The sequence below is a fragment of the Mustela erminea genome, chromosome 7, assembly GCF_009829155.1.
Source record: "Mustela erminea isolate mMusErm1 chromosome 7, mMusErm1.Pri, whole genome shotgun sequence".
NCBI classification, from domain to species: Eukaryota; Metazoa; Chordata; class Mammalia; order Carnivora; family Mustelidae; genus Mustela; species Mustela erminea.
Window position 1 is genome coordinate 13,710,374 of NC_045620.1, and position 26,933 is coordinate 13,737,306.

The 26,933-nt window shown below is 50.7% G+C and overlaps 1 protein-coding gene across 3 annotated transcripts in view; it reads left to right on the forward strand.

The window, feature by feature from the left end:
- SLC13A3 (solute carrier family 13 member 3) overlaps positions 1-20,891 on the forward strand; it is a 69,082-nt gene extending 48,191 nt beyond the window's left edge. For all 3 annotated transcript variants that reach the window (XM_032350457.1, XM_032350459.1, XM_032350458.1), the window contains exons 9-13: positions 1,265-1,362; positions 6,193-6,305; positions 13,784-13,945; positions 16,323-16,460; positions 19,772-20,891. In XM_032350457.1, the coding sequence (XP_032206348.1) occupies positions 1,265-1,362; positions 6,193-6,305; positions 13,784-13,945; positions 16,323-16,460; positions 19,772-19,948 (688 nt within the window). In that variant the 3' untranslated portion in view covers positions 19,949-20,891. The remainder of the gene's footprint in view (positions 1-1,264; positions 1,363-6,192; positions 6,306-13,783; positions 13,946-16,322; positions 16,461-19,771) is intronic.
- The last annotated feature ends 6,042 nt before the right edge of the window (positions 20,892-26,933 follow it).

Below are 26,933 nucleotides of genomic sequence, written 5' to 3' on the forward strand. Positions count from 1 at the left end.
ATTGTGTCTGATCCTCCAAATAAAAACTTTTCTTTTGATTTACAAAATATCTTGGTTGTACTTCTATGTCAATGCATAAAGGTTGATATTATCTTTTATCTTTAAAAAAACAGATGCAGGGTACTTCATTCTTGATATACTGTTATATAGATATTATTGTACACAAATTATTTACACATGTCTGTACTAAAAAGTTCCCCTTTTTTCCTTCTGATCCATATGGAATATCCCTACATACAATCTGTGTACAAGAGCCCGGTTTTCCCGAGGATACCTTCCTAGAAGTACAATAACTGAATCAAGAGGCATTCACGTGTAAAGGATGGCAACATGTGGCCAGATGCCCTCCAGAGGGTTAAACCAGTTTCTTTTCACACCACCAGTATGTTTTCCAATGTCCCCATTAAGTACTATCATTGCACTTTCAAGTCTTGCCTGTTAGCAGACAAACGATACTCGGTTAGCCTGGGGTTTCTGTTTCTCTGATACGGTGATACTGACCATCTTTTCCAGTGTCTTGGCCTTTTGAATGCTCTTCTTCCCCAATGTGTGGGCTGAAAGGGCTTTTGTGGACATCTGGCTCTATGCTTCATTGAGCTGGGAGCCAGACAAATCTGGGTTCAGTGCCCGTCTCCTGCATGGACCGTGGCCTGGCCTTGAGCAAGTTGCTTCTGCTCATTGAGACTCAGAATCCTCATCTGAGACGGAAGCTGCCTGCCCCAGAAGGCTGTTACTGAGACTTCTGTGAGCTTAATGTGTCCACAAGGCACACAGTGGATCTTTGAGAGAAGGTAATTAGATTTTGAGGGACTATGAGGCGGCCTCCATCTGTGTTGTGCTGGTGCAAATGGGCATCTCTGAGTAGTAAGCTGCCCATCCCAGGAGGAAGGCAAGCAGAAGTTGAACAAATGCAGACAGACTCTTAGAGCAGTCCTGGTTCTGGCCATCTGTGGGAGTTCCACAGATCCCATATTTGGTGGCACTCAGAATTCCTCCCTATGTGGTTCCGTGCGTCTTCCGAGGATAAGCCTTTGTCTCCAGTGACCTCAAAGAGCCTCAGGGAGCCGTGGGCAGAGAGGGCTTCAGCATCGAGCCTGTTCGATCCAGGCTGAGCGCTGGCAGGATAATATTCTGGTATTCTTCGGCCTCCAACAATGCCCCCTTCCTAGCAAGCGCCTAATTCCCACCCACAAATCCCGCTGCCAAACCTGTGGTCCCGCTGCGATGCCGTGGGTCATGTGCTTTGGGGGCCTTGTCATTATAGGTTTCTTTCTGATGCTGTTACCGGAGTGGCCATTGTCATCATTTTGTTCGTCTTCCCATCCCAAAGGCCCTCCTTCAAGTGGTGGTTTGACTTTAAAGGTAAGGTGTCAACGCTGGGGTCTCAGTGGGCTCAGTGAGGCTGTGACTCAGGGCCCACGCCTGGGACCCGAGCCCCACCGCACTAACCACGTGGTCCCGCTTCTGCCCTTTTCTCTCTGAGGCCTTACCTGCTCTGGGCACTTGGGGCTGCCGGAGGGGACAGTCCAGGGCTGGAGTTAGCAACCAGAGTCGGCCAAATCCAGCTGTCTGTCTCTTGGTACAGCCCGTGAGCAAAGGATAGCTTTTACATTTTTTTTTTTTAAAGATTTTGTTTATTTATTTGACAGAGATCATAAGTAGGCAGAGAAGCAGGCAGAGAGAGAGGGGGAAGCAGGCTCCCTGCTGAGCAGAGAGCCCGATGTGGGGCTCGATCCCAGAACCCTGAGATCATGACCTGAGCCGAAGGCAGAGGCTGTAACCCACTAAGCCACCCAGGTGCCCCGCTTTTACATTTTTTAATGGTTGAAAAGAATCAAAAGAAAAATATCTCATGACACAGGAACAGTCCACGAATCTCAGATTTCCATGTCCATAAATAAAGTGTATTTCTTCAATAAGAAATTTGGGGACATTTATTTATTTATTTACATCAGTACCTACACGCTAGCCTCAGTTTTGCCCCTTGGCTCACAAAACCCAAAATATTTACCAGCTGATGCTTTTATAGAAATACCTTGTGGCCCCTGGGCCTGAGACAGGAGTTGCAATTCTGACTCCAGTGCCTAAAGGGTCAGACGTGCAAATCTCCAGCCAGGTTGAACCTGATAGGAAGTGGTGGGGACTGAGGCACAAACAGCCTAGGGGCGGCGTCCCAGGTTGGTTTAAAAGGCTCACTGAGCCCTCCCAACCACACCTCTGCAGTCTGGCCTTCAATGGCCAGCTTGTGCCCCCACTGGGCTCCCAGCCGGTGTCTGTCAGGACAAGGCATGGCCCCCTACCTCTTGAGACAGAGCCTGTGCTCCAGCTGGGGCGGTGGGATGAGCTCCACACCAGGAGTCAGAAATGGGACCCTCATCTCGAATCACAGGCAGGTTAGCTCCGCAGTGGAGGAGGGGGTCTGAGCACGGGGCAGAACACGAGGGTCAGCAGAGAGACGGTATCACAGGGCTCCAGGAACAGTTATCACCATTGAGCGAACCCTGGGTCCGAGGAGCTGTGGGCAAAGACTCCGTAGCCCGGGCAGGATCTGTTTCTGTTCCTCTGTCTGGCCTCCTGCTGGCCTTCATCACACGCACCGGGGACCATGTCCCGGCCTCTCCATACTTTCTACCGCTTCTAAGCTTTGGCCTCTTTATAGTTCCTGCTTTTTTTTAGAACTTGGGCTCCCTTAGCGTGTCCTCTCTGTCGTAATGCCCACCTTCTCCCGGCTCACAGTGGCTGCCCGCTACCCCATCACTTCTAGCCAGCTCCCAGCCCCCCTGTAGCCCACAGCCTTGCTTGCCCTCTGTCCCTTGATCTTTCGCTATACGTCTATGCACCTGCTATCTCTCTGCTTCCCATGGATACTGCTGAGAGGAAGAATCTGCTTGGTCTGGTGTGGTATTTGGGCAGCCCTCCCACCAGGCCAGCTCGTAGATGCCCGGCCAGCCTGGGGATCGGCTGCCCTTGATCGGGTCCTGTCCGTGGTTCCGTCACCTGGAAAGCCAGAGGCTTCCTCTCTGCCGGGGCTGTGGGGAGGGCCTGTGCTGTCCGTGTCCGGTATCCCAGCCGAGTTACTGACTTGCTGGGTGACCCTGGTGAGTTCCTAGGTTGTCTGTTCCTAGGTTGCTTTCCCACTTCGAGAATGAACATGTCCCTTAGACATTCTTCATTCCTGGCTTGAGTAGTTTCATAGAACAGAAGTTGCAAACTCAAATGCCCACAGGGAGGGAAGAGTGTTGGGTGCGGCAGACTGGGCGCAGGAAAATGTGTTTTGTGACACACGACCCTCCCCAACCGGCTTTCCTTCTGCCTTGTGGGAACAGAACAATGTCTGTTCGAGGAAAACAGCAGCTGAGAGGGCTCGTGACTGGCCAGAGCCTTCGCATCAGGGCAACCCTCTCACATCGTCAGGTCTGTGGAAAACTTGCAAGCCAAAGCCTGTATAGGAAAGGGCATCTGTGACTCAGTTTCCACCGAGTGTCACCATGCAGGAGAGCAAGGCTAGTTTTGCCAGATTTGCTGGTTTTTCAAGAGAAACAAACAAACAAAAATTGTATGCAATCTCCCTGCTTTTAAGTGTTGGCCACGAATCTGAATTGAGAAACCCTGTGTGGGCCACCAGCAGAACACGTCTAGGAGCTGGGTCTGGTCTGCCCATGGAGTGCAGCTCACCACTTCAGCCGAGAGCTCTTTGGGCTGGAGTTTCGGGTGTTGCCTGGTGGATGGGAGAGGGCAGCCTCCGGGAGCACCCCCTGTCCCTTGACCATCTGTGGGCCCGCAAGGACGGGGCTGAAATGATGCGTTCTGGTACTCAGCCAGCAGGACTCACACGGAACCTGAGAGAGTGGCCAGTTCCCACGGAGAGAAAGTGACTTGATCAAGGTCACACAGCTAGCTAAACAGAGACAGGGGTAGAACCCAGGCGTCCAGGCCAACCTTGATCTTCTTATTGTACTCTCTGTCTTCCGTTCTTCTCTGGGTAAAGTCACACTTGCATTTCTGTCCCTTTATGTCACTCAGCAAGTATCGAGGCAATGCTTCCTCTTTGGTGGGCAGTGTGCCTGTGGCTGATGGTGGGGACGAGGACAGTGATGACTTCCATTTCCTCTCTGTCCACCAAGCTCTTCCTCCAGATGTCCTGTGGCTCACTTCCATCACTGTACACAGACTCCATCCAATGTCACCTCCCCAGAGAAGCCTTCCCTGACTACACTACCCAGAAAAGCATCCCTGCCTTGTCACTCTCCACCCTTCTACCCTATTTTCTTTCCTTCCCAACACATTATATTTCCTGACATTATATATTTATTGGTTTCTCCCCTGCCTCCCTTATTGGAAACGTAAGTTCTCTAGGAGGAGGGATTGTGTCTGTTTTGGCCACTTCTGAATCCACAGAGCCTAGAGGAGTGCTTGACATGTGGTAGGTCCTCAATACATATTTGTGAAATGAATAACCAAGGGCTTGCTCTGGCCCACACCCAGAGCTGATTCCTTTGCCCCCAGGGGCCCGTTTCCTCTCCCCAGAGGGTCTCTGAGGAGCTACAATTGCTCCCTTTTACAGATAAGGGCACTGAGGCTCAGGGAAGTAGTCACTAGCTCACACCCCACAGCCGAACGGCAGAGCTTGGATTCGAATCTAGTTCAACTTCAGAGCCTGTGCTTTCCAGCCACTGCTTCAGACAGCTCGTTGGCACAAAGCAGGGCTAGAAGTATGAGATTCCCATAGTCAGACGCTCTGCTTTTAGGAAACAGCCGCCAGGGCGTGGTCGGATGGGAACATCGTGAAGACAATCAAGCGAAGGCACAATCTGTGCCTATCATGGGGCAGGTGGCCTCATCAGTGCTCACCACGTCACTCATTTAATCTGTGTGATGTTAAACCCATGCTTGGGGCCTTCTCCTACATGCGGCAAGTCCCTTTATTTTTTCAGACCTTGCCTGCCTTTAATGAATTAATGAAATAATACTTTCTTGCCTAAAGGTGGAGAGCTGAGCCATCTTCCAGCTTTCATCTTAGATAACGAAATTTGGAAAAGGCTGAGAAGGAGAAACAAAGTGTCAGTGGTTGTCCTGGGCAGGAGGGCGCCCCTGGGCATGAGCTGGACCTGTCCTCTCGGCCTCCCTGATGGCCACCTGCGGGGACGGTTCCTTTTCAGGAACGTTCACCCTGCTGCAGGCATCGGGTGACACATCTTACATCACATTAGCAGTCAAGCGTTTTGGAGTACAGGCTGGGTGCCTGGCAGGGACGCGGGGATCTGGCTGTGAGCCGAACAGGACCGTGTCCTCCTCCACCACCAGCTCTTGTCGCCTCATCAGTGGTCCAGGGACCCTCCAGGGGCTGTTTCTGCACCACATGTCCGCCGAGGATATGGGGGCAAGGTCACATTCAAGGGCTGGTCACGATCAAGGGCATGCAGTGAGCCAACATCCAAGCAGGGTCTGTCTCCAGGCCTATGCTCCCAAACACGGGGTAGCAAACCAGCCCTCAGGCTAAATGCAACCCCACCTTGGTCAGCAGGGTTCCCTGGGAGCCACGCCTGCTCACATGTGTCCTTTCTGTGGCTGCTCCCACCCTACGTGGCCTCCAGGTTCCACAGAGGCTGGCAGAGCCTGGAGTGTCCACCCCCTCTCTCTTCATGGACATTTGCCGCATCTCGTTCTAACCCCTGCTCGCAGATACTGCTGCTTTTGAGGAAATAAAATCCTCCCACAATCCCATGAACTGAAGATACACCGTGTTTCTCTTTTCCTGAATTTCCTTCCACTTTTTCCCTCCTGTACACATTCAATGACAAAGCGAGGCTTTTCTATGGTAAATGAGGATGAAAGCTGCACTGCCCCAGAAGGGGTTTGGGGACATTGAAAGGATGTCCTGCGCGGAGGTGGGGTGCCTGGTTCCAGGAGATTCTCACGCTCTGGAAGCCATGACAATTATTTTCATTCTGAATGGAGCAGAGGCCCCTCATGATGCTCGAGGGGTTTTTCCCTGAAGCTCCGACATCAGATGCTGGAGCCAGACTGTGGCTTCCGGGAGACCCACCCCTCAGGTGTCCCCACAAAGATGGGGCTGCAGGGGCTGGTGACCCTTCCCCAGAATGAGTGTCCTGGGTGTGTTTTGGGTCCTGCTCTGCCCCCCGGGGGGTACCCGTGTCCCCTCTTCAGGCTAAGTGTCTTCTCTCCACCCAGCTTCCAACGAAGAGACAGAGCCCTTGCTGACCTGGAAAAAGGTTCAGGACACGGTGCCTTGGAACATCATTCTTCTCCTGGGAGGGGGCTTCGCCATGGCCAAAGGCTGTGAGGTAAGAGCTGCAAGCCCGGGGAGGAGGACGCAGGTCCCCCTGTCCTGGCTGCCCAGGCCAGAGCACACAGACGGCCACCAGATTCCCCAGCTGCCACACTGGGATCATCATGGCTCCAACCTCAGTATCTGGTGCTGTGGACAAAAGGAGCAAGGTCTGATCCAGACGCTCCAGGAGCCCACGATGAGCACACTACTACCAACTACTCCTACTCTCATGGCTGGCAGTGTCCCCTGGGCTCAGAGGAATAACCCCGCCTTGCTCTCCCCCTGGGGCCAGACACTCATGTTTTACATGCATTACCTCATTTAAACTTCCCAATAAGCCTATTGGGAAGGCTTGGCAAGAATGCCACTGTTATCCCCATTCTACAGACTAAGAAACTGAGGCACAGAGAAGTAAAGCGATTTGCCTAAGGTCACACAGCTATGCACTTGCGATTCGAATCCAGGTAGTTTAATGCCATGGCCTATGCTCGTAACCACCATGATATAAATGTTAGAAGTTGTTCATATTAGTTAGTGTGATTATGAATATTGTTCTAGATGGCTCTGTGAGCTCAGAGGCAGGGCTGGTACTAGAGCGAGGGGAACAGAGCACAGAATTTCAGGAGGCTGTGGCTGTCGGCGCAGTGCAGGTGCAGGGTCAGAGGGCCCTGCTCAGAGCAGGGGCAGCCTCGCTGTTACCCCTTCAAATGCTCACGCTGACCATAGGGGCTGGGTAGTATTTGTGTTCCCATTTTACAGATAGGAAAACTGAGGCAAGGAGAAGTTAGTTAAGCAATTCCCTGAGGGTTGTATGATTGCACTCTGCCCAGGAGCTGGGGTTCCAACTCTAGTCGTCAGCTCTCAGAATCCAGCCTCCTAATGGCTCATTTTCAAGAACTTCCCAAGTGCAGGCATCACGTGAAGCGCTTTGCAAATGGGGGTTCGATTCTTCTTGTCCAGTTGTGCGGTTGCGTCCACACTTCAAAGATGAGGGAACGGAGGTAACTCGAGGCTGAGTAGCTTGCCTATGTTTGTGAAACCAGGAGATTGTCAGAGCCGGGATTTGAACCCCTCCAATTCACGATGCTGGGCTCCACCTCTCCTTGTAAGCCAAGGCATTTAAAACCACAGCCGATTAAGGGCTAATCTGAAACTAAGGTGAAGGAAACCTGAGATTCCCTCTCAGATTGCTTCCTTTCTTTAATTCAGTTCTAATTTTCAGGTTCCAACGTGGATAGGATGTAAGACATCCACGAAGGGTATGCTAGTAAGAGGCCCAGGCTCGAGAGTCTGAGGGTCCGGATTCAAATCCCAGCTCTACCACTCCTCGCTGGGGCACTTGGGGCAAGTTTCTAAACCTCTCTGGGCACCAGCTTTCTCATCTATGAACTGGATCAATGTTTCTACTCTTCGGGCCTGTTGAAAGTAATTAGAGAACGTAAGAGCTGGCGTAACACCTCGCACATGGGGTGTACGCAGAACTCCCCGCACTCTCTCTAAACCCTCGTCCTGTGGCTCTTGTGGGTTCCCCCTCCAGGGAGCAGACTCTGCAATGCAGGCGAGTGAAGAGGGGTGTTAGGTGGTGCCCCCAAGGTTCCCGGCTGTGGACAGGGGGAGGGCAGGGACGGAAGCACAACCGTGAGCAGACCCCACGACACTTCCACCAACCCCACAGGGAGCGTGGAGCTGAGCTGGCCCTTTGGAGATGTCCGGCCTGGGCTGAGATGGCCAGGCCATACCCCGGCATCCCTGCTTGTGAGCCACCCCATGAGTGAGTGCGACCTTGGACAAGACGAGGTCTCAGACAGCCCCTCGGGCTGACAGTGGAGGCCCGTTGCTGTTCACGGGCCCTAGCTCCCTGCGCTGGGACAAGTGGGCCCTCAGAGTTCAGAGTGCTAAGCCGTTACATCAGGTCACCCACAAAGCCTTCACTGAAAGTGATCTGGGTGGCACATTCAGGTTCTTGACACAATGACTCCTTTTTAGGACATATATTTTTATTTTACTCATTTTTCCCTCAACAAATAACACATACAAGTCCAATAATATAGACTTCAAGGACATATATTTTTATTTTACTCATTTTTCCCTCAACAAATAACACATACAAGTCCAATAGTATAGACTTCAAGGGGAACAAAAGGATGGTTGAGCAACAATACTGTCTTTGTCTCCATTTTAAGAATCCCAAGGACCAGAGAGGTTAATCGACTGATCCTAAGTAACACAGCTCATAGGTAGCAGAGCTGGGATTTGAACTCCTGCCCATCTGACTTTTCTCACTTTTGCCTTCTACTGGGGATGTATCGGGGAAGGCTTCCCAAGGGAAATGACCTATTATCCAGGTCCTGAAGAGGCCACGCGCGCAATGCAATGGTAAAAAGAACGGGCTGTCGAACCAGACTGTCTGGGTTGGAGTTGTGGGTCTTGGACCTCTTTGCTATGTGGTTTGGTTTTCTCATCTGCAAAACAGGAATACTCATGGTGTCAAGTCACAGACTTGTTACAGTTATGAAATGAGCCAATGCATATGGAGCACTTGGAACACAGCCGATGTGGTTGGTTATTATAATTGAATCTGGAGGCAATGGGTGGGGGGGACGGGAAATCAGAATCAGGGATGACATGGAGAGTCTTGCCTGAGCAGCTCGGTGGAGAAGGTGCCACTTATCCAGGTGGTGTGAACCTTGCCTGTACCTGAGGCAGGGGATAGAGGAGATGGTTCTATACCCTGTACCCCCAGAGGCTTCTTTGAGTTCAGGATGTGGTGGAAAAAGTCTCAGCTCTCAGTGGAGGCTGGGCAGCAGGACAGCTGGGCATGCTGGGAGGCCAGTCTGGCTCCTGGCCCAGCCCTGCACCGCCGCTGGGGTTTCTGTTCAACAAGGGCTTTGTCGTGCAGCTGCCCTCCTCACCCAACCCCTGCTGGTACCAGTCCCTCCCCAGGCCAGCACAGCCTGCCCCAGGAGGGACCAGAGCGCTCATGGCACACCCTGCTTCCTGGCCTCTGCCCAGTGCCCTCCCCAGGCGACTGCCAGGCCTCCTGGGGCTTCCAGATCCTTGGATGGGGTCCAGCGTGAGCCTGAATGTGTGGACTCCCCAGTGCTGGTTCGGAAGGGCTGGAAGCTGTTCCCAGGGCTTTCTCTGAGCTTGGCAACTCACTTAAACCCACTTAGTGTCCTCAGTGCATTTTCTCTCCCTATAAAACTGCCCATGACTCCCCACATATTTAGACTTGAGTCTGAAGGCTTCATTGGCCTATACACAGGGCCCAGCATGGCCTGGACCCTGCCTACCTCCTTGGTATCCGTGCCTACCTCTCTTCCCTCATTGGCTCCCCTCCAATCCTACTGGCCCCTTAATGTCAGCCACACTAAACTCATTTGCACCCCTGGACATTTGCATTTTTTTTCTTTCTGCCTAATGCTCTTTCCCAAGATCTTGAGCCCTGGTCCTTCAGGTCAGCACCAAGGTCACCAACTCAGGGGTCCTCCCTGGCACCATGTCTAAGTAGCTTCCCCTGTAGCCACTCTCCCATTATTTCCTTCCTGTTTCCTTCCCCCAAATTTCCTGATCATTTGTTTGCTTCTTGTAATGTAAGAATGTAAGCTCTGTGAGGGCTTACATTACATCTGTCTTAGTCATTCCTATTCCGACATCAAGAAGAGTCCTCGTACGCAACATGCTCAGTGAACATTTGTTGGACATGACCTGTGAGATGGGCTGTTTGGAGTGTTGATGATGTGAGGCATGGAACGTGCCCAGCACAGGGCAGATACACACCAGTGCTAAAACCAGAGCCACCTTCAACCTCACTACTGTTATTGTTATTATAGTTTTCCTATCTCAGGAGTTGAAAAATTGGTCTTCTTCTGCACCTTCACATATATCTCATTTAATCACCACCCAAATAAACTTATCTATGAATATGTATTCAGGTTATAGGAGCTTAAGAGTAAGTCAGAAGGGAGCAAGGCCTGTAGGCAAGTAGAAACATGTCTATTTTCCCCATCTCTCACTTCTTGCTGGAGAGTCACCTCAGAGAGGATGGTGGTGGTGGTGGTGATGATGATGGTGGTGATGGTGGTGGTAGTGATCATGATGGTGGTGGTGATGATGGTGATGGTGGTGGTGATGGTGGTAGTGGTTGTGATGATGGTGATGATGGTGGTGGTGATGGTGGCAATGATGGTGGTTGTGATGATGGTGATGATGAAGGTGTTGATGGTGATGGTGGTGATGGTGATGATGGTGATGATGGTGGTGATGATGATGGTGGTGATGATGATAATGGTGGTGGTGATGATGATGAGGCTGATGGTGATGGCCATGATGATGATGATTGCCATTTATTGGAAAGGTAGCCTAATGAAATAAGAGCTAGATTATAAGCTCAAAATTCCAACCCTAGGACAAGTCATTTCATTTATTCCGGCCAGCCATCACCTCTTTTTGCCTCAGTTTCTTCAGCCATAAAATGGGAGATAATTTTACAACTCACCTCATGGAGTTGTTACAGGGATTAAATAAGTTATATTAGCCAAGTCTTTAGAATAGTGCCCAGTGCAGAGTAAACTCTGTATTAAGTGCTTGTCAGATAAGAATAGTGAATCCTATTCCATGCTTACTATGTTTTGCATGCACTTGTTTCATCCTGACCACAACCCCCTAAAGAAACCAAGGAACAGAGATGTTCCTCAATTTGTCCGAAGTCACACAGCTTATAAGCGGTACGGTGGTCTGAATGTTCACACATGCACAGGACGTCCTCTCGTTTTTCTTTCCTTGAACCAAATTCACTGGCTCTCTCCCTAGGAATTATTATACAGAGTTGTATACACACAGCCGAGTCTACTGTGTTTGATGAGGCTCTTCAAGTTGTCAAGCCTCTCCCCTCCCATCCTGCAGTGGGGCCTCAGGCATTTCTTGACATCTTTGCGGGCCTTAAGAAACACAGTTTGACAACCAACACACTGGGCAATTTCTGAGTGTTTTTCCAACTCTGGCATCTTGTGACTTGTAATGATGGCTGGCACATGTTGGGGGTTCACCACGTACTGGGGCGTTTTCCAACTGCTTTTGTAGATTTGCTCCTTTTCTCCCAATAATAACGTTCTGGAACAGGCACTGTTATATTTGCCTTTACAGATGAGGAAATTGAGGCACAGTGAGGTTAACTTACTTGTCCAGGATGACACAGCTAGGAAGGATTAACATGAGGAATAATCCTAAGCTGACTTTGGGGCCCTTTCTCTTCGTCCTGTGGCTGCATGGCCTCTCACCTTGCCTGTTGCTGGTTCTAGAGTCCCTGGGACAATGTGGGACCATGTGTTTCCAAGGAAATGGAGCTTCTAATACCTAAGGAAATGGGAAAGGGCAGAGGAAGCCCTTGGGAGTCCCCAAGAGAACCCCAGGCATCGGGGGTTCTCTCCCCTGAAGCTGCCAGACCTCCCTGTGGTTGCAGAAGCTGAGCCAAGGACCCGAGTGTGCTGGGATGTTGGTTGGAAGCCTGCCACCCAGAGTTGGCTTCTCATTCATCCAAGTCATTAATATTCCTTCTCTCCAGCCTCTCTCCCTTAAATCACACACAACTGCCATCAGTCTCTTAGCCAGACCTGTGGCCTCTGGGAAAAACCAGTGGCCCCATTTTCCCCTTTAAGGGTTCCCTGGTTGGGGAAGGCCTGGGGCATTGACTCTGCCATGTGCCATCATTTCTAGGCTATCAGACAAAAAGCAGCATCTAAATTTTACAAAGCATCTTCTAGGGAAAAATATCTTTAAGCATTTATTATTCATTCCTTGGAGATAACATTTAAGTCAATTCTGGAGACAAGTGTAGTATTTTTTTAAAGATTTTATTTATTTATTTGACAGAGAGAGACACAGCAAGAGAGGGAGCATAAGCAGGGGTAGTGGGAGAGGGAGGCAGCCTTCCCGCCGAGCAGGGAGGCTGATGCGGGACTCCATCCCAGGACCCTGGGATCATGACCTGAGGCGAAGGCAGAGGCTTTAACCCACTGAGCCACCCAGGCGCCCCCAAGTGTAGTATTTTATTTATGTAAAAACATAAAAACAGTATGCTGTGTTCTAGAATCCATTATGAAATTTTAAGTTCTAGATAAGCAGTAAATTTTCCATCAAATATAAAAGAAATGTATACAATTTCTTTGAAAAACCCAAGTGTATGATATCAAAGGATACTGGGTTGCTAAAAGCGCTATGGTAAGCACACACTTGATTTAAATACTCCTACATAGAGTAACTCCTGCAGAAGTCAGCGGAGAGGGCACGATGCTAATTCTGCAACACCGAGGGCAGGGGTGGAGTCCAGAGCCAGGGAGGGGACGATCTAACTTGTCCTTTCTCTGTCCTGGAGGGTGTTGTCAGCTCTGGCCATCACCATTCTTCATGACAGACTGCTGTGTCCAGAGGATGGTGCCCAAGTGATAGGGAACTTTGCAGGACCATGTTTGCATACAGAAGTACACAGCAGTGGGGAGCCCGGGTGGCCCAGTCAGTTAAGCGTCTGCCTTCAGCTCAGGTCATGATCCCGGGGCTGGGATCGAGCCCCATGCTGGGCTCCACGCTCAGCGGAGAGTCTGCTTCTCCCTGTGCCTCTCCACCTCCCTCTGCCCCCAACCCATGCTTGCATTCTCTCTCTCTCTCTTGCTCGCTTTTTCTCTTTCTCAAATAAATACATACAATCTTAAAAAAAGAGAGAGAGAGAGAGAGAAGTACATGCCCTTGAATGTGAAAGACATCTCAGATTATGACTTTTGGGGACCGTAGGCAAGTCACAAAAACTCACCAGGCTCAGTTTCCTCGTCTGTGACACAGAGACAAATGTCTGCCTTCCAGGAAGGCTGGGAGGGGTTGATGAGGAAATGGCGTGCAGGTACCAAGCAAACCATAAAGCCTCAGGGATGATGATTCTTGTGCTAAAATGAGTAATAATACAATATTATGTTATCATCGTAATGGATCGGCCTTATCATGACTCACAAATATCTCTATTGTTGGTGATCATTTTGTTAGGGCTGCATTTAACATATATCTGATACAGGTTTTATAGATGGTAGATGGGATATCTTGTATATATCATTACATAATGATCGGACAACTCATGAATGTTTTTGCATACATGATCATGTTAATATTTTTGTCATTTGTCACCATCCACGGAGGGTCCTGTTTTCCCCCCTCACTTCAGTTGGAGCTCAGGGGGGCGCTAGAGACAAATGGATTATTTGGGGGATCCAGGAGTTAGGTCCTAGCGCTGGAGTAGAGAGCAGCTCAAGAAGCAGAGAGGCTGGTGCCCGTCGGCAAGAAGATGTAGCCTTGGACCTGTCGCTGACCCTCTCTGAGTCTCAGTGGCCCTGGTAGTCACTGTTGTCACCACTGGGGTCCATCCTAACCTCCCTCCCAGACCCAGGCCTTGGGGATGATGGCTGTGGCTGCACGGGGGTGTGAACAGATGCCCTGCGTGCCCCGCAGGAGTCAGGGCTGTCTGCGTGGATCGGTGGGCAGCTGCACCCCCTGGAGAACGTGCCCCCCGCCCTGGCCGTGCTGCTCATCACCGTCGTCATCGCCTTCTTCACCGAGTTTGCCAGCAACACGGCCACGATCATCATCTTCTTGCCGGTGCTGGCAGAGCTGGTGAGAGTCCTGGGGCGGGAGTCGGGGGTGGGGGTGGGGTAACTTCAGAAATCTGTCCCCTGCCACGAGGAGCTTCATCCCAGCTACAGAGGCCTTTGTTCTCTTCCAAAATGCATGCAGGTGTCAGACCCTGATTCTTTTTTCTTCTTTAAGAAAGGCTCACAGTAAATACTTTTGAAGCATACCAACTTTTCTTCCTTAGAGACTTTTGTAGGAAAATAAAATTTTCAAATGTGGGTTAAGACGAAGTAGGAAATCTGAGCAGAAAAATAACCACAGAAGAAATTCTAACGGTAGGCGAAGTTCTAAGCTCCCTCTAAAGAAGGGTTTCTCAGCACTATTGGCATTGGGGGCCAAAGAATGGTCTGTTGTGGGGTGGGGGGCTGTCCTGTAGGTGGTGAACGGCTCAGCAGCATGCTTGCCTCTATCCATGAGGTAGCAGTAGTACTGACCTAAATCGTGACAATCAAAAATGTCTCCAGACATTGGCAAATGTCCCCTGGTAGGGGAAACAAAACCGTCCCCCGTTGAGAACCGCTGTCCTAAAAATCACCAGCCAGTCCTCGGAAGGTTGGCTAGGAGAGAACTAGCAAGCCTGCAAAGACAGCTAGCTCCCACCTTACTCACAGTACTTCAGAGCCCAGAATAATGGAGAAAATCATTCAATCCAGGAATAAGGTGAACAAAACCCAGACACCAAAACCAAAGAAGGACAGCCAAGGCAGTGGGGGAAAGTCACAACCCCATCTCCCACGTAAACAAAGATGCAAATAGCAAAATAAATCCAGGACCATGGGACAAGAACGATGTGTCGTGATCAAATCGAGTTTGTGTTCGGAATTTCAAAACCGGTGAACAAGCAATCAGCAGAGTTTTCTCTTTAAACAGATTAAAGAAGACCAAGCCATATGATTCTCTTAATAGACTCCAGAACTGATCTCATTAAATCAGTGTGGCAACTACACGCTTCGTGTGTCAACGGTGATAGACCAGGCACACGTATCTGAGCCACCTTGTTTTGGGTTTTAGTTGGCTTATTTTTGCATGAACTTGTAATGGCGCTCACACTGTGTTACACACAGAGATGCAATTCACCCTTTTTCAGTGACTAGAGGATATTCTGGTACGAGTGGATAGCGGTGGGTCTATCGAGGCTCTCTACGGAGGGACACATAGGTCACTTCCAGCCTTTTCTGTGATCCCACAATGGCACCCTTGACCTTTCCTTGTCTGGGAACCTTTGATTCCATCTAGATCCATGCATAGACACGACCCCTGCATTGAAAAGCATGTACTTCTCTAATTCTATTAGATGTGGGCAAATTGTCCTCTAGAGTGAGCTCGCCATTTCACACCCCCATCCGTAGACCCCCCGGGATCTGAGGGAGCCGATGATTGAGAAAGATGAGGGTGCTGTGGGGTGACGGGGAGGACCCTGCCAGGTCTGTTGGGGCAACTTTTGCTGGAGAAGACACTAGTGAATGACACGGTGCTCTAAACGGTGCTTATCATCCAAACCAAAAACGTTTTGCACATCAGGGGGTGAATTTAGCCCTTTTTGAGAAAAATGTGTATGCTTTGGGTTATCAAAATTCCCTCGAGGGGCCAAAAAATGCCCTATCTTAAATCCGATAGTAGAGAGGAGAGACCAACAGGCATTGTAGATGAAGACGTCCTTTGGGCAAGGTGACGAGCCAGCCATGGAATGAGGCCAGCACACAGACGCATTTGAGTCTTAGAAGTTGGGAAATGCTTATCAGTCGATGCTATCTCGACCTCTCTGTGCCTCCGAAAACTGGTGAGGCCCCCACTAAAGGTGGCCAGGGACTGGCTGTGGGGACTGTTCCGCTGAGGGAAGGAGCAGGCAGGGGACTGGGTGTGTTAGAGCCGTGGTTCTTGGCACCAGGCTCAGCTAGAAACTTGTGAGGAAGGCAGGCTCCTTAGGCCGTCCCAGACTTGCTGAATCAGAAACACTAGGGGAAGTGGGGCCAGCAAGCTGGGTCTTAGCAAGTCCTTCCAGTCTGACGATGCACTCTCAGGGTGGAGAAGGTTCTAGAAAAATCTCCCCCACCCAAGCTTGCAGCCCCCAGAATGTCACTAACCTGGGGGAATATCTTTTCCGTGTGTCCCTTGGTTTGGGTTCTCTTCTTGTCTGTCTCTGCTCTTGTCCGTGGATCTGCGTTTCTGGCTGCATGTCTGTCTGTGTGTGTCTAAACACGTCTCCTTGTCTGCTGTGATTGGTCTCGGCCCTTACACCTTTGTCGTCACGTCTCTTTCCGTCTCTGTGGCTGTGGCTTTCGACCGTCTCCATCTGTTGTGGTGGCTCCTCGCCGCTGCCCTGTCGTGGTCGTCCCCTCCCCCCACCGCACCGGACCAGGCCATCCGTCTGAGAGTGCACCCCCTGTATTTGATGATCCCCGGCACGGTCGGCTGCTCCTACGCCTTCATGCTCCCGGTCTCAACGCCCCCCAACTCCATTGCCTTCGCCTCTGGACACCTGCTGGTCAAAGACATGGTGAGTCGGGGCTCGTCCTAGCAGAGGCCTGAGAGGGGGGTGGCCAGCAGGGGCTAGACAAGACGCCTTGGCGGGGACCCCGGCTCGCGCTCCTCCACCTGCCCCTCCAGTGTCTGAATAAGTCATCTGGAGTGGGACCAGGAATATCTAGGTTCATTTCAGCAAACACTCTGGGTCAATTCTTATGCTTAGACAATTTCAGGAAACACTGCCTGAATGATGACTTTCCAGAGTTTGCTTCGGGGACAAGGGACTTCCTTCTCTCTCGGGGCAGTGCTCTCTTTTCTTACTTGTTCAGCCAACTGCTCCGTGCCTGGAATCTGTAGGAGAGAGGGGAAGCAGGCTGCACCCCCGGGGAGGGGGGGCCCGAGGCCGAAGCCAGGGTGGTGGCTTGGCGGGGGTGGTGGGGCGATCCACCAGTGTGTTTCCTCTCCCCTCGCACCCCTGCTGACCCCACTCCTCCCTCCCTCCCTCCTGCCTCCCGATGCCACTTCCCCTCCACTGGAGGCCTGGGGACGCTCAGGGAATGCAAATCCTAAACTGGTAGAAGGGAGGAGGGTGATATGCTTAAACCAGTTCCGGGTCCGGTCTCTCCAGGCGCACAGACTCCGGCAGGACAAACCGGGAGGGGAAGGGAGGAGAGGGGCTAGGCCAGAGTGAGAGACAGAAAGAGGTCACAGAGCAAACAAGAGAGAAGGAGGAGGCTGGGGTGCCTGGAGCCAGTTGGGAGGATGAGGCCAGAGGGCTGGGAGAGGGGAGGGGCGCCGAGGGGCAGGGCACAGACCCAACCTTACGCAGCCCACAGTGGAGGACTCTAGAGGGATTTGAGCGGGGCTACTGATGCAGGCAGTTTGGGTCCAGGAACCCAGGGGAACGTCCCACAGGACCAGCCAAGGGACCCCTGGCTTCATGCAGGACAGAAATCAAACGTGAGCCAGAGAAAGTGAAAACAGAGCTTATTGAATAGCACGAGTGGCAGACAGAATCACAGACGGAGTGACAGACTCGGAGACAAGAGAACGAGTCTCCTTGTTGCTTGGGGTTGGGGTTTATGTTGGAACATCCTTGTGCCTTTAGGAATCCTCGGTTGGCTCCCCTCAGAGGGAGAGTCGGGGACCCTAGATGCTCTTCTGCAAATCACTGGAGGTGCGGCCCGGAGGCCAGCATCAGCGGGGGCTTTGCTGGGAGCTGATGTCCTGGCATGTGTCTGGGATCTGGCTCTTCTTGGATGTTATCAGGTGTTTGGGGGCTAGGACAGAACTCAGAGAATGATTCACTTTCTTGCTTCCCCCTTGAAGTGGGAACAGAGCTTCTTCAACTAATTCAGAGGCCAAGTATGGAACATGAGTAAACGGGCCCGGCAGGAAAACAGCCATGAGGGAGCCTTTCTAGAATGTTGTCACTTCTCCTTCCCGACTTTGCAGGGACGAGGTTTGACTCCTGCCCTTCTTTTTTTTTTTTTTTTTAAAGATTTTATTTATACATTTGTCAGAGACAGAGGGAGAGCGAGCGAGCAAGCACAGGCAGACAGAGAGGCAGGCAGAGGGAGAAGGAGAAGCAGGCTCCCCGCCGAGCAAGGAGCCCAATGCGGGACTCAATCCCAGGACCCTGGGATCATGACCTGAGCTGAAGGCAGCCGCTTAACCAACTGAGCCACCCAGGTGTCCCGTGACTCCTGCCCTTCTGAGGTCACTCTGGCGGCAGGGTGGAGGGGGGCTGAGTGTGAAACAGAGAGGCTTAGGGAAAGCGGCCAGAGGGCAGAGATCAGACATAACAGCCATCCTGAGAACGAGGAGACCATGAGAGAAATGGAGAGACAAGGGGGCACAAAGGGGCACAAAGGGGCGCACCTGTCAGAGCCGCCCACCTGTCTGGAGCCACGTGCCCACCTGCAGGCTCTGCTCCCAAGAGGGATGGCCTAGGTGGTCCACGTGATGAATGCGGGACAGAGCAGGCACTTGGAGCCAGGCTCCGAGGAGCCCAGCCCTCCTCCCAGCCACCCCAAAGATTTGGCCAGTCCCCTTCCAATTCTCCAATGTTGCCAGGGCTTGAAGACCCTCCAAGAGCAGAGGCAGGACAACATAATGCCATTGACCTTGTCACTGGGTGTATTCCCTTTACCACTGATGCCCTTTCCGTGAGCCATCTGTGCAATATGGAGATAACCGTTCTCCTAAATCAACTTGGGTCTTTTTTTTTTTAAAGATTTTTATTTATTTATTTGACAGAGAGCACAAGTAGGGGGAGCAGCAGGCAGAGGGAGAGGGAGAAGCAGGCTCCTTGCTGAGCAGGGAGCCTGATGTGGGGCTCAGTCTCAGGACCCTGGAATCATGACCTGAGCCAAAGGCAGACACTTAACCGACTGAGCCACCCAGGTGCCCCTTAAAAACACTTAAAAACACTTTAAGTAAGACTATTTTAAGAGAAGAGTTTCTGACACACCTGGATATGGAAAACTGGTACTGTACACCATAGAAGGTAAGTCTAAAAATAAAGGCAAAGACAAAAAAGCAAAATAATTACATTCACCCTGAAAACGATTGCCTGGATAAAAGTTCTGAAGCCTTGCTTGCTCAAGAGGGCAATTGGCAAGGAAGAGAGAAGCATTAAGGGCAGGATAGCACCTAAGGGAGCCTTTCTCTGGGAGGAATAGATTTTAAAGAGGGAGACTAAAAAGAGAGTGAATGACTCCCTCACCGCACAGTTCACAGTTGGGCAATACTAAGGTCGAATGATCGGAAAACCACAGATTTTCAGCGCCGGGTTGGAATGAATGGCAAAAGAGGTTAGCTTGGGGGGAAAAACAAGCGGGCAGACTTGTTCTAGCTACTTAAAAAGGTCAAAATGTCCTTGAGACAAGTTCTTCCCAACAAAGAAGTATAGCCTTCAGTAGACGTGGGAGGTGGATAGGTGTGAGCATGTATGAGTGTGTGTGTGTGTGTGTGTGTGTGTGTGTGTGTGTGTGTGTGGTGTGTGAGTGTGTATGTGTGTTAGTGATCAAACCAGATTATTTTCAAGCTGCGTGATGTGGATTAGCCAACTTCTCTGAGCCCCATGTTCCTCTTCTGTAAAGCGGAAGTAGTAATGATCCCCCTTCAAGGGTGTCATAGGGATGGCCCCTGAGGGGCGGGCTAGGGTAGCGACAAGGTGGGAGGGTCTCGGGCACCCCGCAGCCTGGATCCCTGTCCTGGCACCATCACTTCCCGGCTGGGAGATCTTGAGTGAATACGTTCCTGACTCTGAGCGTGGGTTTTCCCACCTGTACAATGGGCTCTGAGCTGATCCCTCTCTTCATCGGGGCTCTGTTTCAGGTACGGACAGGCCTCCTGATGAACCTCATGGGTGTCCTGCTGCTCAGCTTGGCCATGAATACTTGGGCACAGACCATCTTCCAGCTGGGCGTCTTCCCAGACTGGGCCGACATCCACTCAGCCAACATCACAGCACTGCCATCCGCCTTGGCCAACGACACATTTCGGACCCTTTGAGTCCCCCTCCAGGACGCTCTTCGAGCTGGGCCCTCTCAGAAGGCTTCGGCCATCACCTGCTGCTGGGACTCTACAAGGACGATCTTGAGCAGTTCTTTTCTGTGATCCTGTATGCAGCAAGCAAGGGTGACCTCCAGTGTTCCACTTGGGCCCATAGGCTCATTATCTAGGACACGGTCTCCTTCTCTTTCATGGAGGTCAGGGCCCAGACATCTCCCAGATCCACTGCCAGAGAAATAAACTCCTTTATCTCTGAGCTGTTATATGGCTAGAATGCAAGAGCGCCCTATCCCAGCAACAGGAAGCAAATCTGGAATATGGCATTTGTCTTAAACTGTTGGAATGGGGGGGGCATTGATTCCTATGGGCACTGCTAACATCCCCCACGGCCTACCTTAGGTTACCCTCCGGAGAGGTCATCTTGCCTTTAAAGGTCACCTTCCTCGGAGAGGAAGGCTTTTGGGGCCGCAGTGTTCCAGATGTTCACAGCCGTGGTGTGTCCTGCTCAGTCGGTGCCCATTCTGTGCCCGTTGTTTGAACGTGACCCCTGCCAGTACACCACTTTCAATCCTTGGAGACAGGGGAGGGACAGATGACCTCTTGAGGACAGGGAGGCTGCGCCAACCCCCCTCGCTGCACTTCTGGGGGCCCCGGCACACCAGGGGCATTCTAGAAACCCCCAGCTGACATCTCTACCCAAGCTTTTTAGGATTTTTCTGTCTGAATCAGTTTCACTGTACTTCTGTAAGCCCCGGCCCTACTGTCCTTCCAGAGAGGACTCTCCTACGTGTGGCCCACGGGGGCCTTTGTCACTGCCCTTTGTCGCTGCCCGCTACTCCTGATTCCAGCAGCTGGTCTTTCCTTTCTTATCCATCCCCAGAGGGGTAAAGGTGTTTAATTAGCAAAGGCCACATTTTTCAGGAATGACAAAAAAAAAAAAAAAGATACACTGGGGCCTCATCAAAGGCCAGGGTAAAATTTCTCAGGCAGGCAATATATCCTACCCTCTTCTGCAGAGAAGGTCAACCAAGATTCTCCTGAGCCAGGGGCTGGCGGGGGCTTTCCTAGATGATTTGATCCCTCCTCGTTTCCAGCAGAAGCGCATGGGTATCCCCAGTGAACGGCACAGTATCAGGCCCAGCGGGTGCTCAAGAAGTGTAGGGATTGGCCCAGCGCTAGCCTGGCACCAGACAGGTGTCCATGGGGCTTCTGGAAGCCTCGTGTCTCCCTTCCTACACATCTGAGGGACCATGATCCCCAAGCAGCAGCCAGAGACTCAGTACGGCACGAGTGAGTCATGGATGTTTCCCTGGGAGCAGCCGGGAGGAGAGAGGAGAGGCCCCCACGTTGGAGGATGGGCTCTACCTCTTCCCATGTGAGTACTTTAGTAATCAAGTCACAGTCGCAGCCCAGAGGGCTTGGGAGATGCACTCCTGGAGAACAGGGGACGGGAGAAGTCCATTCACAGAGAAACCCGTGGGACCTGTAACCAGATGAATCATGATTTCAAATACTTCTGATTGAAAATGTAATAAAATAAAGAGTGTTAATCAACACTGGGCCTATAGATTATTTGCTTTCTGGGCATAAGAGAGCTTTAGGGCCCCAAATTCCTGAGTTGGGGGTTCCATGGAATTGACCTTCCTGACTTTATTTCTTTACTGCTCTCCCCTCTCCATTCCAGCCATGTGCTTAAACTACCTTGCCTCAGGGCCTTTGCACATGCTGTTTCCTCTACCAAGAACACTTCACTTGCAATTATGTGCTCATTTCCTCACTTTATTCAGGTCTGTGCTCAAATGTCACGTCCCCAGAGGCTCTTCTCTGACCATCTGGTGTAGAATCTTGCCCTCACTTCTCTCCATCTCCTTACTCTGCTCTATTTTTCTTCTAAGTGTTTAGCCAGGCCCCTAGATTATGTATTCTATTCTTTATTAACTTACACTCCATCTGGAATACCAGCTTGTCAGAATACAAACTTTATTTTGTTGAGTGCCATAACTCTGATACCTAGAATGGTTTCTGGCCCATACCAGGTGGTCAGGAAATATTCGATAAATGAGTCTATGCCAGAATTTATAAGAAAGCAATCTTGCCCTCTGATCCAGAGTCTGTCCTATTCATTTCTTAGTTCACTCCTTATTCATTCAACAATATTTATTTAAAACCTGACTATGTGCTCATTCACTGTCCCCGTCCACATGGAACTTACGTGCTATCTGAGGAAACAGGCAGCGGGCAGGTAAATGAAATGACTCTGGGTCATGATATGGGCTAAGAAAAAGATGAAACTGGACAATGTGACAAACTGACTCAGAAGCCACTTCAACCAGGGTGGTCAGGGAGGACTTCTCTGAGGAGGTGGCATTAGACTGAGACCAGAAGGAGTCAGTCACGTGCTCATGATGGCTTGGGAGGAAGGTAGGTGGCAGGGGTGGTATTTCATTGGAAATATGCATGACATTCTGGTCTGGAATACAAGAGGTCAGAAAGAACAAACACAAAGCAAAACACCTGTTTGAGTTCCTGTGGCTATACAGAACACAGCAACTTATTGGCCTATGTTTCTGCATTTTAAAACTTTTTTTGAGAGAGAGACTTTGAGCAGGGGATGGGATACAGAGGGAGAGGGAGAGGAGGGAGAGAGGCTCTTTAGCAGGCTCCATGCCCAGCTCAGAGCCCGATGGGGCTCGATCTCACGACCCTGAGATCATGACTTGAGCTGAAATTGCAAGTCAGACGCCTTACCCACTGAGCCACCCCAGCGCGCCATGTTTCTGCATTTAGACAGAGCTCTGCAGGGATGGTTTTTTTCTCTGCTCTACGTGGTGTGGCCAGGGCCACTCAGCCGGGAGTTTCGCTGGAGCTTAAATGTCACAATGACCATGGAGCCTCCAGACCAGACCATGGAGCCTGTCAGCCCAGACCTCTGAGCCTGACAGTGGGCTTCTCAGAAGGCAAAAAACAGAAGCTACATGATTCCTGAAGGTCTGGGCTTGGGGGTTTAAGAATTCAACCCTGTCACACTCTATTGATCAAAGCAAGTCAAAAGTTGGCCTGGTCCAAGGGGAGGGAACTAGGTTCCACTCCTTCGTGAGGAGAGTAGCATCCGCATACAGAGAGGGGAGGAGGCTTGGCCACTGTCTTTGGAAGACTCCTACCGTGACACCTGCAAGCAGGGTGAGGGTGAGATATGGCTGTGGCATTTTGAAGCAGGGTGTTGAGATGGCCAGAGCTCAGTAAAAAGATGCTTGAACCCACCTGTAATCAGACAGATGCAAGTTCCACCAAGATGCCACAACACGCTAATCCAACCAATGGAAACTAAGCAAGGGGACAAGAAGTGATGGTGGAACGGGAGGAGACTATAACCCCCTACCATCAGCCTGGCAAGTGACACGGCAGTAATTCGGGGAACTTGCTACCTGCATTCCCTGTGGCCCACTTTTCCTACTTCTGGGTTCATATCCCAGCAAAATTGTCCCATGGTCCCCCAGAGGTTATGTAGGAGGATATTCGGGCCTCTGCTGTTGGCAGTACCTAGGAGCTGGAGGCCACCTAGGTGACCTTCATGGCAGGGGGTGGGGTGATGGTGTTGAAGTGAAACATGGGGCAGCGCACTGTGGGAAACAGCAACCCGCAGAAGTGACGAACAACAGGTATGTGGAAGGTTTGGATACACAGGTACGTATTCTGGTGCATAGATCAGGAAATTACAGAGTCAAGTGGGCAGCAGGATGGAAGCACTGATGATAGATGAAAAACAAGGTGAATAAAAGCCACTGAAAGAGGAGTTCTGTGAGCCACTTTGGACTCCTGGCTCTACCCATAACAGACCTTAGCAGGTTCTTTAGGTTTTGGACTTTAGAGAGATAAGAAGAGTGCACAGTCAGGGTCTCAGAAGGCAATAGTGAGCACACAGACTAGTCAATCTGAGGACCTCTTAGTAATGGGTCTAGGTCCAAGGTGCAGGCAGAGGGCAAGGGAAACCATGTGGGAAACCACGCAAGTCCTCGGTGGTGGGAAGGAGAAGAACCTCCCAGCTGAGACTTTGAGGCACAGAAGCCCACTTGGGGCTGGCACCTTTCCTCCTGGGGCACAGACAGCCCTTGATGACTCGAAAGAGGGAAATTGCCCTGTGCCTTTCTCTACACCCTCCCTCAGCTCTCCTGCTGGCACACTCCATGACCAAACCCAAACTTATCAGTAAGGGTTCTCCAGAGAAACAGAACGAGCAGGATGGAATATATACATATGTATACCCAGGCAAGAGTCCAAAGGCAATCTGCTGGCAGAATTCCCTCTTGCTCAGGGGAAGTCAATCTTGTGTTCTATCTGTACCCTCAACTGATTGGACGAGGCCCACCACATAATGAGGCAACAATCTGATTCACTCAAACTCCATTAATCTAAATGAAACTCTCATTCAAAAACACCCTCACAGAAACATCCAGAATAATGTTTGACCAAATAGCCATGTTGACACAGAAAACTAACCATCGCACCCACGAAAGCCAGAATGCAGGAGAGTCCTTTGAGGCTGCCCAGCCAGGTCTAATCCCAGGGCTCAGGGGAGAAGAAGAGTCGAGACTGGGTCTAGAGGGACAAAGTGAGGAAACATGGGCAGGGAAGGTTTAGACCCAACTGGAGTTTGTAACCTAGTGGTCCCCAGGTCAGCATCCAGCACACAGTCAGGATTTTGGGGTCACCTTTCATGAGTTTTAAACTATTAATTGGAGGCACCTGGGTGGCTCAGTGGTTAAAGCCTCTGCCTTCAGCTCAGGTCATGATCCCAGGGTCCTGGGATCGAGCCTCACATCGGGCTCTCTGCTCAGCAGGGAGCCTGCCTCCTCCTCCTCTCTCTCTCTCCCCCTGCCTCTCTGCCTACTTGTGATCTCTGTCAAATAAATAAAAATCTTTAATAAAAAATAAACTATTAATTGATTTCTAATATTTTTAAATTCAGAAAATTTCACATTAAAACCTTGATTTGTTGGGGCACCTGGGTGGCCCAACGGGTTGAGCCTCTGCCTTCGGCTCAGGTCATGGTCTCAGGGTCCTGGGATGGAGTCCCACATCAGGCTCTCTCCTCAGTGGGGAGCCCACATCCCCCTCTCTCTCTACCTGCCTCTCTGCCTACTTGTGATCTCTCTTTCTGTCAAATAAATAAATAAAATCTTTTTTAAAAAGATTAAAAAACACCAAAACCTTGATTTGTGCTTCTCTTGGAAAAGAAAAGACCAGAAAGTCTGGCAACAGGGGACCCTATTGTTACCTGGCAACAATTGTTTGTAGTTGAGTAGCGGTGGTGGGAAAACGCAAACTGAGGTGAACTCTCTTGTTTGCCACAGTCTCCACCCCTCTTTAATGCCTTACACTGACTCTCTTCCGTTTTAAAAACACCAGATTTTTAAAACTGAGTACAAAAAAATGAAGAAACTATATCCCCTTAATAAATTTTATATTGATTATGTTTTGAGTGGATAATGTTTGGGATATATCAGGCTGAATAAAACTCTTACTGAAAGTTGAATAAAAATTTTATAAAAATAAACTTGCTTTTTTATGCAGCTACTAGAAAACTTTTAATTATATAGCTCGTATTTAATATATATAGCTCGTATTCTGTGTCTACTGGGTAGCATTATCTTTTTGGCAAGATTTTAGCCACCTCTCCGTGTTCCCAGGCTGAGTGGAGGGTGGCAATATTCTGTGCCCACAGGCTGTAAAATTCAATGACTCCAACATTGGAGTCATTGGAGTCAAGCTGATCCTAGATCTGAAGGCTTACCACTTCCTCTTCCTAGGCTGTCTTATGGTTCTGAATCCTCCACCCAGAAATTCCCCTCAAAAAGCCGATGCTGTTTTGGATGATTCAGAAGACCCTTCCGGATGTGGTGGGATTTGAAGCCAGGCCAGCTTTGTGTAGGCAGAGGCAACTGCCTAAATGTGCTGAGAAAAGCCAAAAATATCTTCTGCCCTTTTCCTTCCTTGCCATCGAGCTCCCAAATCTTACACATTCACCAGAGGTTCAGGCCTGAGCTGCCAGGGGCTCCCTTAGGCAGAGCCGTCAGCCCGGGGGGGAGAAAGCAGAGCAGGGGTATTTATGTACTTACTGGGTGCTCTACCTAACTTATTTCACTGAATCCTCAAACAATCCTAAGAGGCAGGTATTAGTCTCTTCATGAGAGCAGAGCCCACACAAATTCAGAGAAGGACAGTGTCTCGTCCGAGGTCACACAGCATAGTAAGTGGCAAAGCTGGCATTCACGTACAGATGTACTACCCCCGGCCCAGAGCCCCCGAGGTTCAGAGGGGCAGCTAGCCCGCTCCCTAGCACCAGCCCTACCAAGGATTCCCGCAGAGACTAGAAGTTGGCAGTCCTCGTGCTGGCTTTGGCCCACAGACTTGTTCCGATTGGCCTGCTCAGAGGTCTTTTTTTTTTTTTTAATGGGGGCTTTAAAAACTTGGCAAATTTTACATTAAAAAGGGAATGATTGGCATCCTTGGAAAAACTGGAAGGTCTGGTAATGTTGAACCTCTTTTCGAGGGGCTTCAACTCTCAGCCGGAGCAGAGTAGAAGCTGTCCTTTTCGAGGGGGCCTACACGTGGCACTTCATGCTGTTTCTCTCTGGTCTGCTCTGCTCCTTGCCTTAACTGGCTGGCCTCTGCAGGCGCCCAGGTTTCCTGCTCCCCGTCTACTCTGGGTGCTCAGTTCTCTGCAGACTCGGTGTCTGACCTGGCTTCCTGGAGGGGTTTGGGATCTGGGAAATGGCCCTCTGAGGGTCACAGGTGTGTCTCATTGGATTGTGTGACTGTGAGAATGTCACTTCCCTTCTCTGGGCCGCAGAGTACCCTCCTTCAGGCCTGAGCAAGTGACCCAGGCAACATGTCCTTAAAAGGGAAAGGATGGGGAGTCTGGAACACCATCTAGGTGCCCTTCCTCGCTGAGCCATCCATCCTGCAGGGTGGAGGCCTGAGGGCA